Source organism: Diachasma alloeum, unplaced genomic scaffold, assembly GCF_001412515.2.
Source record: "Diachasma alloeum isolate Michigan unplaced genomic scaffold, Dall2.0 Dall_scaffold_00217, whole genome shotgun sequence".
Lineage (NCBI taxonomy): Eukaryota > Metazoa > Arthropoda > Insecta > Hymenoptera > Braconidae > Diachasma > Diachasma alloeum.
The window spans coordinates 761988-774131 of record NW_021680382.1 but is presented as its reverse complement, the minus strand read 5'-3'; the positions used below and the strand labels follow the sequence as shown (position 1 = coordinate 774131).

The 12144-nt window shown below is 38.8% G+C and overlaps 1 protein-coding gene across 2 annotated transcripts; it reads left to right on the top strand.

Annotated features, from left to right (window-relative positions):
* Nucleotides 1–325: 325 nt before the first annotated feature.
* On the top strand, nt 326–11856 carry LOC107037338 (C-1-tetrahydrofolate synthase, cytoplasmic). 2 transcript variants are annotated; one of them, XM_015255850.2, is made up of 10 exons: nt 362–384; nt 1963–2083; nt 2232–2297; nt 3900–4235; nt 5488–5580; nt 5653–5794; nt 6074–6185; nt 7797–8362; nt 9047–9382; nt 10457–11856. In XM_015255850.2, exons 3-10 carry the CDS (start codon nt 2248–2250, stop codon nt 11633–11635), a joined length of 2814 nt encoding a protein of 937 aa, XP_015111336.1. In that variant the 5' UTR covers nt 362–384; nt 1963–2083; nt 2232–2247; the 3' UTR covers nt 11636–11856. The 2 variants fall into 2 exon arrangements, with proteins under 2 accessions (XP_015111335.1, XP_015111336.1); XM_015255849.2 differs by lacking the exon at nt 1963–2083 and having other exon boundaries at nt 326–384.
* Nucleotides 11857–12144: the final 288 nt, after the last annotated feature.

Here is a 12144-nt window from a genome sequence, read left to right as displayed (position 1 = left end):
CCGTGTGGGCAAACACAAGGGTTCCCCGACATTTCTCCGCCGATATTATTGTATATAAAATGTAATATCGATCAAATTATTAGATTTTTAAAAAATTAATTTATATTAGATTTTCGATAAGCAATTGCAAATCGTAAACACGAATTTTTTGAATGGTTGCATGAGGGCTGGGATGGGCTGTGAGATCAGGGTTTATCGGCGTTACGAAATGACTCAAAGACGAATGACGAAAACCGATAACAACTGGGATAATCGTAGGCGCGCTTTTTCCATTCGAGCTTCAATGACTTGAAGATATGGAGGAAGAAAATTATGTGGGGGTTCAGTTTCATGGTGATTTTGAGGGCGGACGGTGTTCATGTCGAAGATACTCCGAGTGTTCAAGTAAGCACCAGTCATAATTAATAATTATGGTGAATTAAACAAAATAATGAAACTGTTGGGGAAAACTGTTTGTGGAGTGAAATTATTGGCAGAAATGGTTGACTAAACGACTTTCATTTCGAATCGGACAAATTTTTGGGAATGTGAGACAGAAGAGAGTGGAATGCGTTCTGCATCAAAATTGTGACATGAAGTGAATTAAATATTCACGTGACGATAATCTTGCGAATATCGGGAAATTAAAAGTTTTGGGAGAAATCGTGAAGTGATTGTTCTGTTGGAAATTTTTCTAAATCCTTTCTCTCTGGAGGTGTTTAGGAAATCCATTTTAAAGTCAAGAAATTTCTTTTACAGTATTTAGGGAATATCCCTGCCTCTATAGGATTTTTGTCAAAAAAATACTGAAGGATTTTTTGTAGACCCTAGAATTTTCTACAAGACAGATTTGAGGTTTTTTCTGAATCTGTTTTCAATCTATTATTCTATAAATTTCATAATCTATCCATCCATCATCAGAAGTTCAAGAATTTTATCCGCATTACTCTGTAAATATCTCTCAAATTCGTAGATTTACCGAAAAAAATAAAAAACCCTCTTTTGTAGATCACAACATTTCCTACAAAAAAGCTCCTTTGACAAACTCTCTAGAATCATTCACTACGAATATATTTTAAAAATAGTCCACACGTGATTTTTTAATTCATCTGCTTTGACAATTTCAGGACTAATTTTTTTATCTCCATCCGAAAATTATCTAGACTTTCAGGGTTTGAATATCTTTTGATATTTTTGCTTGAATCCACTACTTTCCCAGATGTTTTTACAAAACTATCCACGAACTCATTTTTAAGTTCAAGAATTTCATCCCCATTACTCTGTAAATACCTCCAAAACTACTAGATTTACAAAAAAAAATCAAATAATCTCTAAGTTACAAAATTTCCTGCAAAAAAACTCTCTTGACAAATTCCCTAGAATCGTTCACTCCGAAGATATTCCAAAAATAATCTCCACGTGATTTTTCTATTCATCTTCTTTACAATTTTTAAAATCGTCCGATATTTTTGCGTGAATCCCCAACTTCCACAGATTTTTTTACAATAAATCCGCGACCCCATCTTCAAGTCCAAAAATTCCGTCCCCCTTACTCTGTAAATATCTCCGAAACTACTGTATTTACCAAAAAAAGTCAAAAAACCTTTTTTGCAGACTACAAAATTTCCTACAAAAAAGCTCCTTTGCCAAAGCCCCTAGAATCCTCCCCTCCGAAGATATTCTCAAAATACTCCTCGAAATATTTATTCGTCCGCTTCCACAATTTCAAGACTCATTATTTTGTTTCTTAAATATTCATTATGTTCTTTAAATAATCATTCAAAGTTCATTGGCATTGACATGACAAACTAAGACGCCTATTTTTTTTTAACGAATGAATCCCACGTGCGTGAATTCAAACCAGAAGGAATATATATACCACAGCGCCTCGGTGTGGTGCAAGGGGGCAGGGAGGGGGGCTACACGAGAATTCAAAACCAGATACGAACGCAATAGTGTGAGTAATCCCTATATCTCACACAGATAAATGCGTCAGCGATCACGCAACTCCGATGAAACGTGTTGGGACCCCGAGGAGCCACTTGTGAACCGGCTCCGACACCGGCAAACATCATTCAATTATTGTAACTCAGGGTGAAATAATGTAACGTCAATAATCAATAATTCCTCGTCATAATTATGTCTCAAACGTTGAAGAACAATTCAAATTCAAGATTAGACCCCGCGATTTATTGTCCATTGGAAGATAATTGAATAAGACGATAAATGTAAAATTATTAATTTTTTTGCAGATTCTTCAACAGGAGAATGGCGACAGACGTACGAGGTGTTGTTCTCTCCGGAACTGATCTTGCCAAGTAATTAATTCCGTTTAATTTTATTTCGTTAGTAATTCCTTCAATTCTTATTTCATTTTTTTATTCATAATTTTATTCACACGTTCATTCAGCCATTTAATATTCAATGTTTGAAGATGATGAGAAATTATTTGGACTTGAAGTCTTGTAAACTAAAAATAAACTGAGGGGATACGATTGGAATTCTCGGAAAAAATTTAGGTGACCTTGTCAGAGCACCAGGGCCACGTGCCTATAGCTAACCTGCGTAAATGCGTAGAATCTCCATTCATGTATATTGAGGGGAGATTGCCTTGAAGAGAATTGTTTCCTCGGTATAAAATTATTTTTGTCATGTCTTTGATGTTAATATGCGAAATCGGTTCTCGAAAAACGTGTGATCGATAAAAATATTGGAGTTTTCGTAAGAATCCATTTAAATCTGTCGTGTTTGTCCGGGAAAAATACTCCGGAAATAAATCCCGGAAAGTGTTTCCCTCGAAAAAATGTTTCCTAGAAAAGTTCCTGTCTCCAAGAAAAAAAAATATGTAAAATTTCCCTGAAAAAAAATTGAAATAAGACCGATATTCGAACACATCAATTCATCTTTATTTAATGTAAATGTCCATTATTTTTTTTAATTCGACAATCTCTGAATATTATGAATAATTTACACACCGTTTCGTCAAAATAGAATTCAATTCTTCAAAGAGAACATTTACAACGAGACAAAATTACCCATTCCTCAAGCTAAAATTATTAATTTTCAATATAGTCAGCAACATACGATAAAATGAATGTGAATTTAAAATTCACGTATCAACATTGGTCGGTAAACAATGAATTGACTAAACAATCGCGAATGAAAAAAGACGATTTTTGTCAGTAATTTTTTTTATTTTTCCCGTAAGAGAAAAAGAAGAAATTTAATTAGCATTTTGTGAAGAAAAACTCCCAACAAAATTCTACATGAAAAAAATTCGTAAGGAAAATTAATGTCAATGAGAACAATTCGCCGAGAAAGGGAAAAAAATTGCGGAACAATCCACGTAATCAGCAAGGGGCAATCGTTTTCCGGCAATTTTTATAGGAATGGAAGAGAAGAAATCTGAAACGTTGAATTCTCAGGTTCATCACCGAACAAGTACGAAATTGTCACGTAATTTTTCCCGAAGAAGTAAAATCTTCCAGAAACTTGCCGACTTATTGTGCCTCCAAAATAAAAAATTCTTGAACGTTCAACAATTTTTATGAAGTTGGTGAGTTATTTCTACGTTGCGTTCCGTAAAATTTCTCAATCGTTGGGGAAAAATTACGGAACAACTTGTCCCCACAGCGGTGAGTCTCAGACGGCTACAATTTCAGCTCCGACTCGCACTTTTTATTGAATTTTACTTCGCTCGCGGATAACTTTCGACACGTAATTTTACGTTTTTTTCTCGCAATTTTTATTGAATTTTTCTCTCCGGGCATTTCTTACTGTAATAAAAAACTATATAGTTCTGTAAAAAATATATATACAAAAGCTTCTCCCACCATCTAATTTTTCTTCACAAAAAATGTAATTAAAAATTCCTCAGTGTCTGCTTTCAATCATTTTTATCAATTGCATCTTTCTCCCAGGGAAATTCGAGATGACCTGACGAAACAAGTATCATCCCTCCGTTCAAAATTACCGGACTACGCTCCAGGTCTCGCCATTGTCCAGGTAGGTGGACGTGAAGACTCCAACGTCTACATCCGCATGAAGATCAAAGCGGCAACTGAAATCGGGATAAATGCTACTCACGTGAAACTGCCGAACACCACAACCGAGATGGAATTGCTCAGTAAACTTGACAAATTGAACAACGATCCGGCTACTCACGGTATTATCGTGCAGATGCCCCTTGATAGCGTCAACAGGATCAACTCTCACCTCATCACCGATACGGTGTCACCTGAGAAGGACGTTGATGGGTGAGAAATCCATTCTGGGTCATTTGAAAATGCCCATTCGAGCCTGAGAATCATTAACTCTCGATATTTTCGCCACTTTGTGACGATATTTGGGTTATCGTTTGCCGAGAGAGATGGGGAATGATGCAATGCATTACGTCAATCGCAAGTGATAATTGCGGAAAAACAGATGAGACCTTTAACATTGATTATTTATTCGAGAGAATGTTTGCGCGTGATGGGGGAATATTGGACTGAATGTTGATTTTGTTATCTCTGAAGTAAAATTTATAGAGGGATATTTCAGAGAACGATTCAATACATTTTTTTGTCACAAAAAGAAATGGGCCATTTGACTCAAATAAAAATTTTAATTTGAAATTTTTGATTTGTTTTGCAAAAACAATGATTTAATTATATCAAATACAAAATTTATTAATTTCAAATAAGTAGATATATTTGTTATTAAATTCAAAAAAACAATTTATTTGATTTGATTTGAAATGACATTAAAATTAAATAAACAATTTATTTATTTCAAATAACGAATTTTCTTATTTCAGGAAAATCACATTTTCGTGTATTTTGTCAAGAAAATTCGAAATTCAACGATATTCGCGTGCCATGTAGAAAGAGGCCGACCACTTCGCTTCATTCTCCCCTAATAATTATTGCATTATTCTCCTTCAATTTTTTAAATCAATTTCAATGCAATTCAATGCAATGCGAAGCAGTTTAACTCGATTCTGACTATTGGCCAGTTTTTGATGAATATCTCGAAATCTAAGGGAGATTGCAAAGTTCTTGTTAGGACCTTTTTTGTAGTCCTCAATTCGCTCTATAAAAAAGGTCATTACGAAAATTTCGCTATCTCCCTTAGATTCGGAGATATTCCTCGAAAACTCAGGCAAGGGCTAAATTCCGCAGCCATAATAAATTAATAATATCAACAATAAATTGATAATTAATGCCAACATTAATTAATTATCAGTATCAAATGATCGTTCACCAAGTTCGAAGAAAAAATGCACTGAATTCCAAGAAATAAAGAAAAATCTTCATTTATTATTAATGAAGAATTCAGTTGGAAGAAAGAAAAATTTATTAATAATAAAAAAAACGTTCATTTTATATAAACAAAGCCTCAAATAACGAATTTTTCAATTTAAATGAAAACTTTATTACATACTATTCGAATAAACCGATTTATTTCATTCAAATAAATTATTTTTCTGTATGTAATTGATTTTTTTAATTGTTTTGTTCTACTCAGCCTCAATACTATCAATGAGGGACGAGTGGCAATCGGCGACATGACTGGATTCCTCCCCTGCACTCCCAATGGATGCATCGAGCTCATAAAAAAGTACGAACTTGCACTGATACATCCTCACTCCTGAATAAAAGAAAGTATCCACAAAGTTTTTCGTAATTACAGAAGTGGAGTCCAAATTGCCGGAGCGAATGCTGTCGTCCTGGGGAGGTCTAAAATTGTGGGGACGCCAGTGGCTGAATTATTGAAGTGGCACAATGCTACCGTCACAGTGTGTCACTCACGGACGAAGGACTTGCCCAAAGTGGTAAGCAAAACTTGAAAAATGCGTCCAAAACTGGAACTGTCATCTCTTATTCACTGGCTGAGTTTTCGAGGAATATCTCCGAATCGAAGGGAGATAGCGAAATTTTTGTAATGACCTTTTTTGTGGGGCGAATTGAGGGCTGCTAAAAAGGTCATGACAAAAATTTTGCTATCTCGCTTAGATTTCGAGATATTCCTTGAAAACTGGACGATAGTCAGAATCGATTGGAGCCGTTTTCTATGTTCTCATGTTCTCTAATTTTATTCACTCTGTCCTCAGGTGGGTCAGGCTGATATTCTCGTTGTTGGAATCGGACAACCGGAGATGGTTAAGGGGTCGTGGATCAAACCTGGAGCTGTTGTTATTGACTGCGGAATTAATGCTATTGCAGGTAAAAGTAATTAACAATTTTAAAAAAATTTCCAACAGAATTATTGCTGATTAATTATGAAGTGATTGCTGGAGAGACAAAAGGAAATTTTTGTTAATCTTCTGTAGCTCTTGAGTGGACGAGAAAAATGGAATCAACTTAACAGAAAATAAACAGTTGTAGTTTATGAGATACAGGGGGCGGTGGGGCAAAATGGATAGTTTTTAGATTTTTTTAAATGTCCATAACTCCAAAAGAAATTCATCAATTGCATTCCATGAAAATTTGTAGAAATCAGGAAAATTCAGTAGAACTTAATGGATCTTCCTGTTGTTCAAGAATTTAGAATTTCAGTGAATTTTTAATGAAATATAAAATTTCAAGATTTTTTTCCCTAAATCGAAATCCCTCACCCTCCCGCTATGACTCAGTTTGCAGCTCATAGAAAAATCAATGGGAAATGTAAATTTCAGTTAAATTATTCCATGAGAATTCCTTAATTCGAGAAAAAAGACGAGAATTCCTTAATTTATTTTATATAAAATAAATTGAAATTTGCACGAAATCGGAAATTTCATGCTTTTTTCCCTCTAAATCGCATCCAGTGTCACACTCACCTGAAAATTCAAGAATATATTTACCGAAATTTTCTGGCTTTCTATTCATTTTCAGGGAAAAATGGAACAGAAATTTACAGTTCTCTTTGATTTTTCCACGAAATTCTGAATTTTCAATAACGAATGATGAATTTCCTTGAAATTTCAGTGGTAATTAAATTCGATAAAATTCCCAAAAAGTGTAGCGGAAATTTAGACTAAAATTTTCAACATTATCGATAATTAACCCGATCCATTCCCCCTCACCCCCCATTCCATGAAGAATCCAATCTAAAATCGATACCCCCCGCTCTCCCCCAGCGACTCATTTTGCACTCCTCACAGGTTTTCTATTCATTTTCAGGGAAAAATGGAACAGAAATTTACAGTTCTCTTTGATTTTTCCACGAAATTCTGAATTTTCAATAACGAATGATGAATTTCCTTGAAATTTCAGTGGTAATTAAATTCGATAAAATTCCCAAAAAGTGTAGCGGAAATTTAGACTAAAATTTTCAACATTATCGACAATTAACCCGATCCATTCCCCCTCACCCCCCCATTCCATGAAGAATCCAATCTAAAATCGATACCCCCGCCCTCCCCCAGCGACTGATTTTGCACTCCTCACCATGAAGAATCGATTTCTCCAGACGCGACGAAGAAATCTGGTCAGCGTTTAGTCGGGGACGTGAAGTACTCCGCCGCGAATTTACGGGAATTTTATGGTTTTCTGTTCATTTTCAGGGAAAAATGGCACTAAAATTTACAGTTCTCTTCGATTTTTCCACAAAATTCTGAATTTTCAATAACGAATGATGAATTTCCTTGAAATTTCAGAGGTAATTAAATTCGGTGAAATTCCCAAAAAGTGTAGCGGAAATTTAGACTAAAATTTTCAACATTATCGACAATTAACCCGATCCATTCCCCCTCACCCCCCCATTCCATGAAGAATCCAATCTAAAATCGATACCCCCGCCCTCCCCCAGCGACTGATTTTGCACTCCTCACCATGAAGAATTGATTTCTCCAGACGCGACGAAGAAATCTGGTCAGCGTTTAGTCGGGGACGTGGAGTACTCCACGGCGAAGGAGGTCGCCTCCTACATCACCCCAGTCCCCGGGGGCGTCGGTCCGATGACGGTTGCGATGCTGATGAAGAACACAGTCATCTCCGCGGAACGTGCGGCGCAGCGTCTGCTCTCCACCACGTGGAGCCTGACCCCCCTCCCCCTGAGACCGCAAACCCCGGTCCCGAGTGACATCGAGATCTCGAGGGGTCAAGAGCCGAAGCAGATCGTCTCCCTCGCGGAGGAGATCGGCATCTTCCCGAACGAGCTCAGCCCCTACGGCTCGAAGAAGGCGAAGGTGAGCCTCAGAGTGCTCAAGCGCCTTCAGAACCAGAGGAACGGAAAGTTCGTGGTGGTCGCGGGAATCACTCCGACCCCCTTCGGCGAGGGCAAGAGCACCACGACCTTGGGACTGGTGCAGGCCCTCACCGCTCACCGCAACAAAAACTCGATCGCCACCCTGAGGCAGCCGAGCATGGGCCCCACTTTCGGGGTCAAAGGGGGTGCAGCTGGTGGCGGATATTCTCAGGTAATGAGATCCCTTCAGTAAATATTTTGCAGAATTTTTTGTATTCTTTCATTCGATATTTCGACAGCGAAGCGGTAAAGGTTCACGTCGATTTTGACTATTGGTCAGTTTTCAATGAATATCTCGCAATCCAAGGCAGATAGCAAAAATTTTGTCATGACCTTCTTTGTAGAGCGAATTGACGGCTACAAAAAAGGTTATTACGAAAATTTCAATATCTCCCTTAAATTCGGAGATATTCCTCGAAAACTCAGCGAAGAGCACGTTTTACCGCTTCACTACTGGTATTGTGATACGAAGAAATATCTCCGAATCTAAGGGAGATAGCGAAATTTTCGTAATAACCTTTTTTGTAGCTCTCAAGTTTCTGTAGAAAAAAGATTATTACAAAAATTTCGGTATCTGCCTTAGATTGCGAGATATTCATTGAAAACTCACCAATAGTGAAAATCGAGTTGAATCGTTTCACCGCTTCGCTACTGATGGTTTGAAAAATCATTTGTTTATAAATTTTTATTGACGAAACCATTGCAAATAGGGAAAAATGTCTCAGTATTCTTCTCCTGCAGAAATCACGTGCCTAATGCATAAAAAATTATTCTCACCCGAGAATATTAAATTTTTCATCATTTGTTCATGTATTTAATTATAAAAAAATCACCGGAAATTGGCGTCTACATGCAGGTAATTCCCATGGAGGAGTTCAACCTCCACCTGACGGGCGACATCCACGCGGTGACAGCGGCCCACAATCTCCTGTCAGCCCAGATCGACGCGAGATGGTTCCACGAGTCGACCCAGACCGACAAAGCCCTGTACGATCGTCTAGTCCCTACCGTCAAGGGCGTGAGAAAATTCTCCAATATCCAGCTGAGACGCCTCAGCAAATTGGACATCACCAAAACCGATCCCAACAGTCTCACCGAAGAGGAGCAGTCGAGATTCGCCAGGTTGGACATAGATCCTGAGAGGATCACCTGGCCCAGAGTAGTCGATCTCAACGATCGCTTCTTGCGAAAGGTAATGCCTCGTCGCGGTATTTATTCTTATTCTGACCTTTGTGACCCATAATCTGACCCTCGTGGCCCTCATTCTGAACCTCATTATATCCCTCGTGCCCCTCGGACCTTCCACTCCTCTCACACCGAGACGATTCGAGACTTATGTGAAGCAATGGGTTAATCAGGCCCTTGTGGCCCTTAATCGGACCCACAAAACCCTTAATCAGGCCCTTGTGGCCCTTATTCTGACCCTGAATCTGGCTGTTGTGGCCCTTATTCTGACCCTGAATCTGGCTCTTGTGGTCCGTATTTGGACTCTAATTGTGACCCTTAATCGGACGTTTGTGACCCTTAATGTGACCCATTAAACCCTTAATCTGGCCCTTGTGGCCCTTATTCTGCCCCTGAATCTGACCGTTGTGGCCCTTATTCTGATCATGAATTTGGCCCTTGTAGCCCTTATTCTGACCCTGAATCTGGCCCTTGTGGCCCTTATTCTGACCCTCACGACCCTTGTGACCCTGAATTTCGGAGTCTCAATTTTAAATACCAAATTTTGATCACCTGAAGCACAGATCCCCATCAATATTAAATTTCTGCAATATTACAAGAATTTGACCCTTACATTAATGAAGGTTTAAAATACGTTGATCTAATTTTTCAAATAATATAATATTGATAATCTGATTTTTTTCGAATAAGGATGTATTCAAAATTTGTTAATATAAAACTGTAAATTTACCACTAAGTGAACAATTAAAATTTGTTAAAAGGGGATTTTCAACTACACAAATACCCATCTCAATTATTGATTGATAAAATAGTTAAAAACTTGAATATCTTAATTGATGGCTACAGTATTTAACGGTAATTAAATATCACAAATTTGGCCCTGACCTGAAGTCGGTTTGGATTTTCCCAATATAAAGATATTTTAAGGAATTATCCAAATTTTTCTGTCTATTTTACATGAACGTTGCAAATGTTTACATTGAACAAAACGAAATGAGCTGCGTAGGACTCGAATAAAAAAAACTAAATCTACTTTTTGTCTTCGAATAAACAATAAATAAAAAATATTGGTACCCAACAGGTGACGATCGGGCAGAGTCCGACTGAGAAGGGTCGCACCCGAGAGACGAGTTTCAGGATCTCCGTGGGTTCGGAGATTATGGCGATCCTGGCCCTGTCCACGAGTGTCGAGGACATGAAGGAGAGACTCGGCAAGATCGTCGTAGGATTCTCCAAGACCGGAGTCCCTCTGACAGCTGAGGACTTCGGTATGACGGGTGCCATGGCAGTCCTTCTGAAGGACGCCATCGAGCCCAATCTCATGCAGAGCTACGAAGGTACCCCAGTGCTGGTTCACGCCGGGCCCTTTGCGAATATCGCCCACGGCTGCTCCTCGATAATTGCCGACGCCATAGGGCTGAAGCTCGTGGGGCCCGAAGGGCTCGTCATCACCGAGGCTGGCTTTGGCTCTGACATTGGAATGGAGAAGTTCTTCGACATCAAGTGCAGGACATCGGGGCACGTTCCCAATGCCATTGTCTTGGTGACGACAATCAGAGCCCTGAAGATGCACGGAGGGGGCCCAACGGTGACACCTGGGGCACCTCTGAAGAAGGAGTACGTGGAGGAGCATCTGGATCTCGTGGAGAAGGGTCTCCCAAATCTTCTCAAGCACATTGAGAATGGCAATCACTTTGGAGTGCCTGTTGTCGTGGCCATCAATGCTCATGGCAGTGACACTAAAGCCGAGCTGGAGCTCGTGAAAACGGCGGCGATCAAGGGTGGAGCTAGGAATGCCGTCGTCTGCACCCACTGGGCCGAGGGGGGAAAGGGCGCCCTGGAGCTTGCTGATGCGGTGATCGCAGCTACTGAGGAGGCCAGCAAGTTTGAGCTGCTCTACGACTTGGAGTGCAGTATCGAGGAGAAGATGAGGACGATCGCGGAGAAGATGTACGGGGCTGGGGAGGTGGTGCTCAATGACAAGGTCAAAGGGGAGATTGAGGAGTACAAGAGGTTGGGGTATGATAAACTACCCTTGTGCATGGCCAAGACTTCAAACTCTTTGACTGGGGATCCCAGTGTCAAGGGGGCGCCGAGGAGATTCCCATTGGAGGTTAATGATATTTTTGTGTCGACTGGGGCTGGGTTTGTGGTGCCTATGGTCGGGGAGATCATGATGATGCCTGGACTGGCTACCAGACCGGCGATTTATGATATGGATTGGAATAGTGAGACTGATGAGATTGAGGGACTCTTCTAGATAATACGGGGGTTCACTAAATATCGAGACCTTTAGTCTTTACTTTCATTCCCTAAGACAATCTGTCATGAATAAAATTTCTTTCGTTAATTAGTGGTAAGAAAAATTACTTAAGTTACTGAGAATACCAACGTTTGTTGGTAAAACTAATTATAAGAATATTTTTGTACTGCTGAACAGTCTGTGCGAGTTGAACCCATTAAAACCTTGAGTTCAAGAAATTGTCTACATTTTTATTTATCTTATTTAATTTAATTAAAACTGATTGATTCCATTTACATGAGACAATCAATTAATTCAATTGTAACAATAGCTTGAAAACCAACTTCTGAGTAATTGTTATTTATGAAATAATCACCACAAAATATCAAAAGAGAACATTTTTTTGAAATACTTATCTTCATTTTTATTAATCCATCCATTAAAACTGATTGATTTCATTTACATGGGACAATCAATAAATTTAATTTCAACAATAGCTCGAAAATCAACTTCTGAGTAATTGTTAA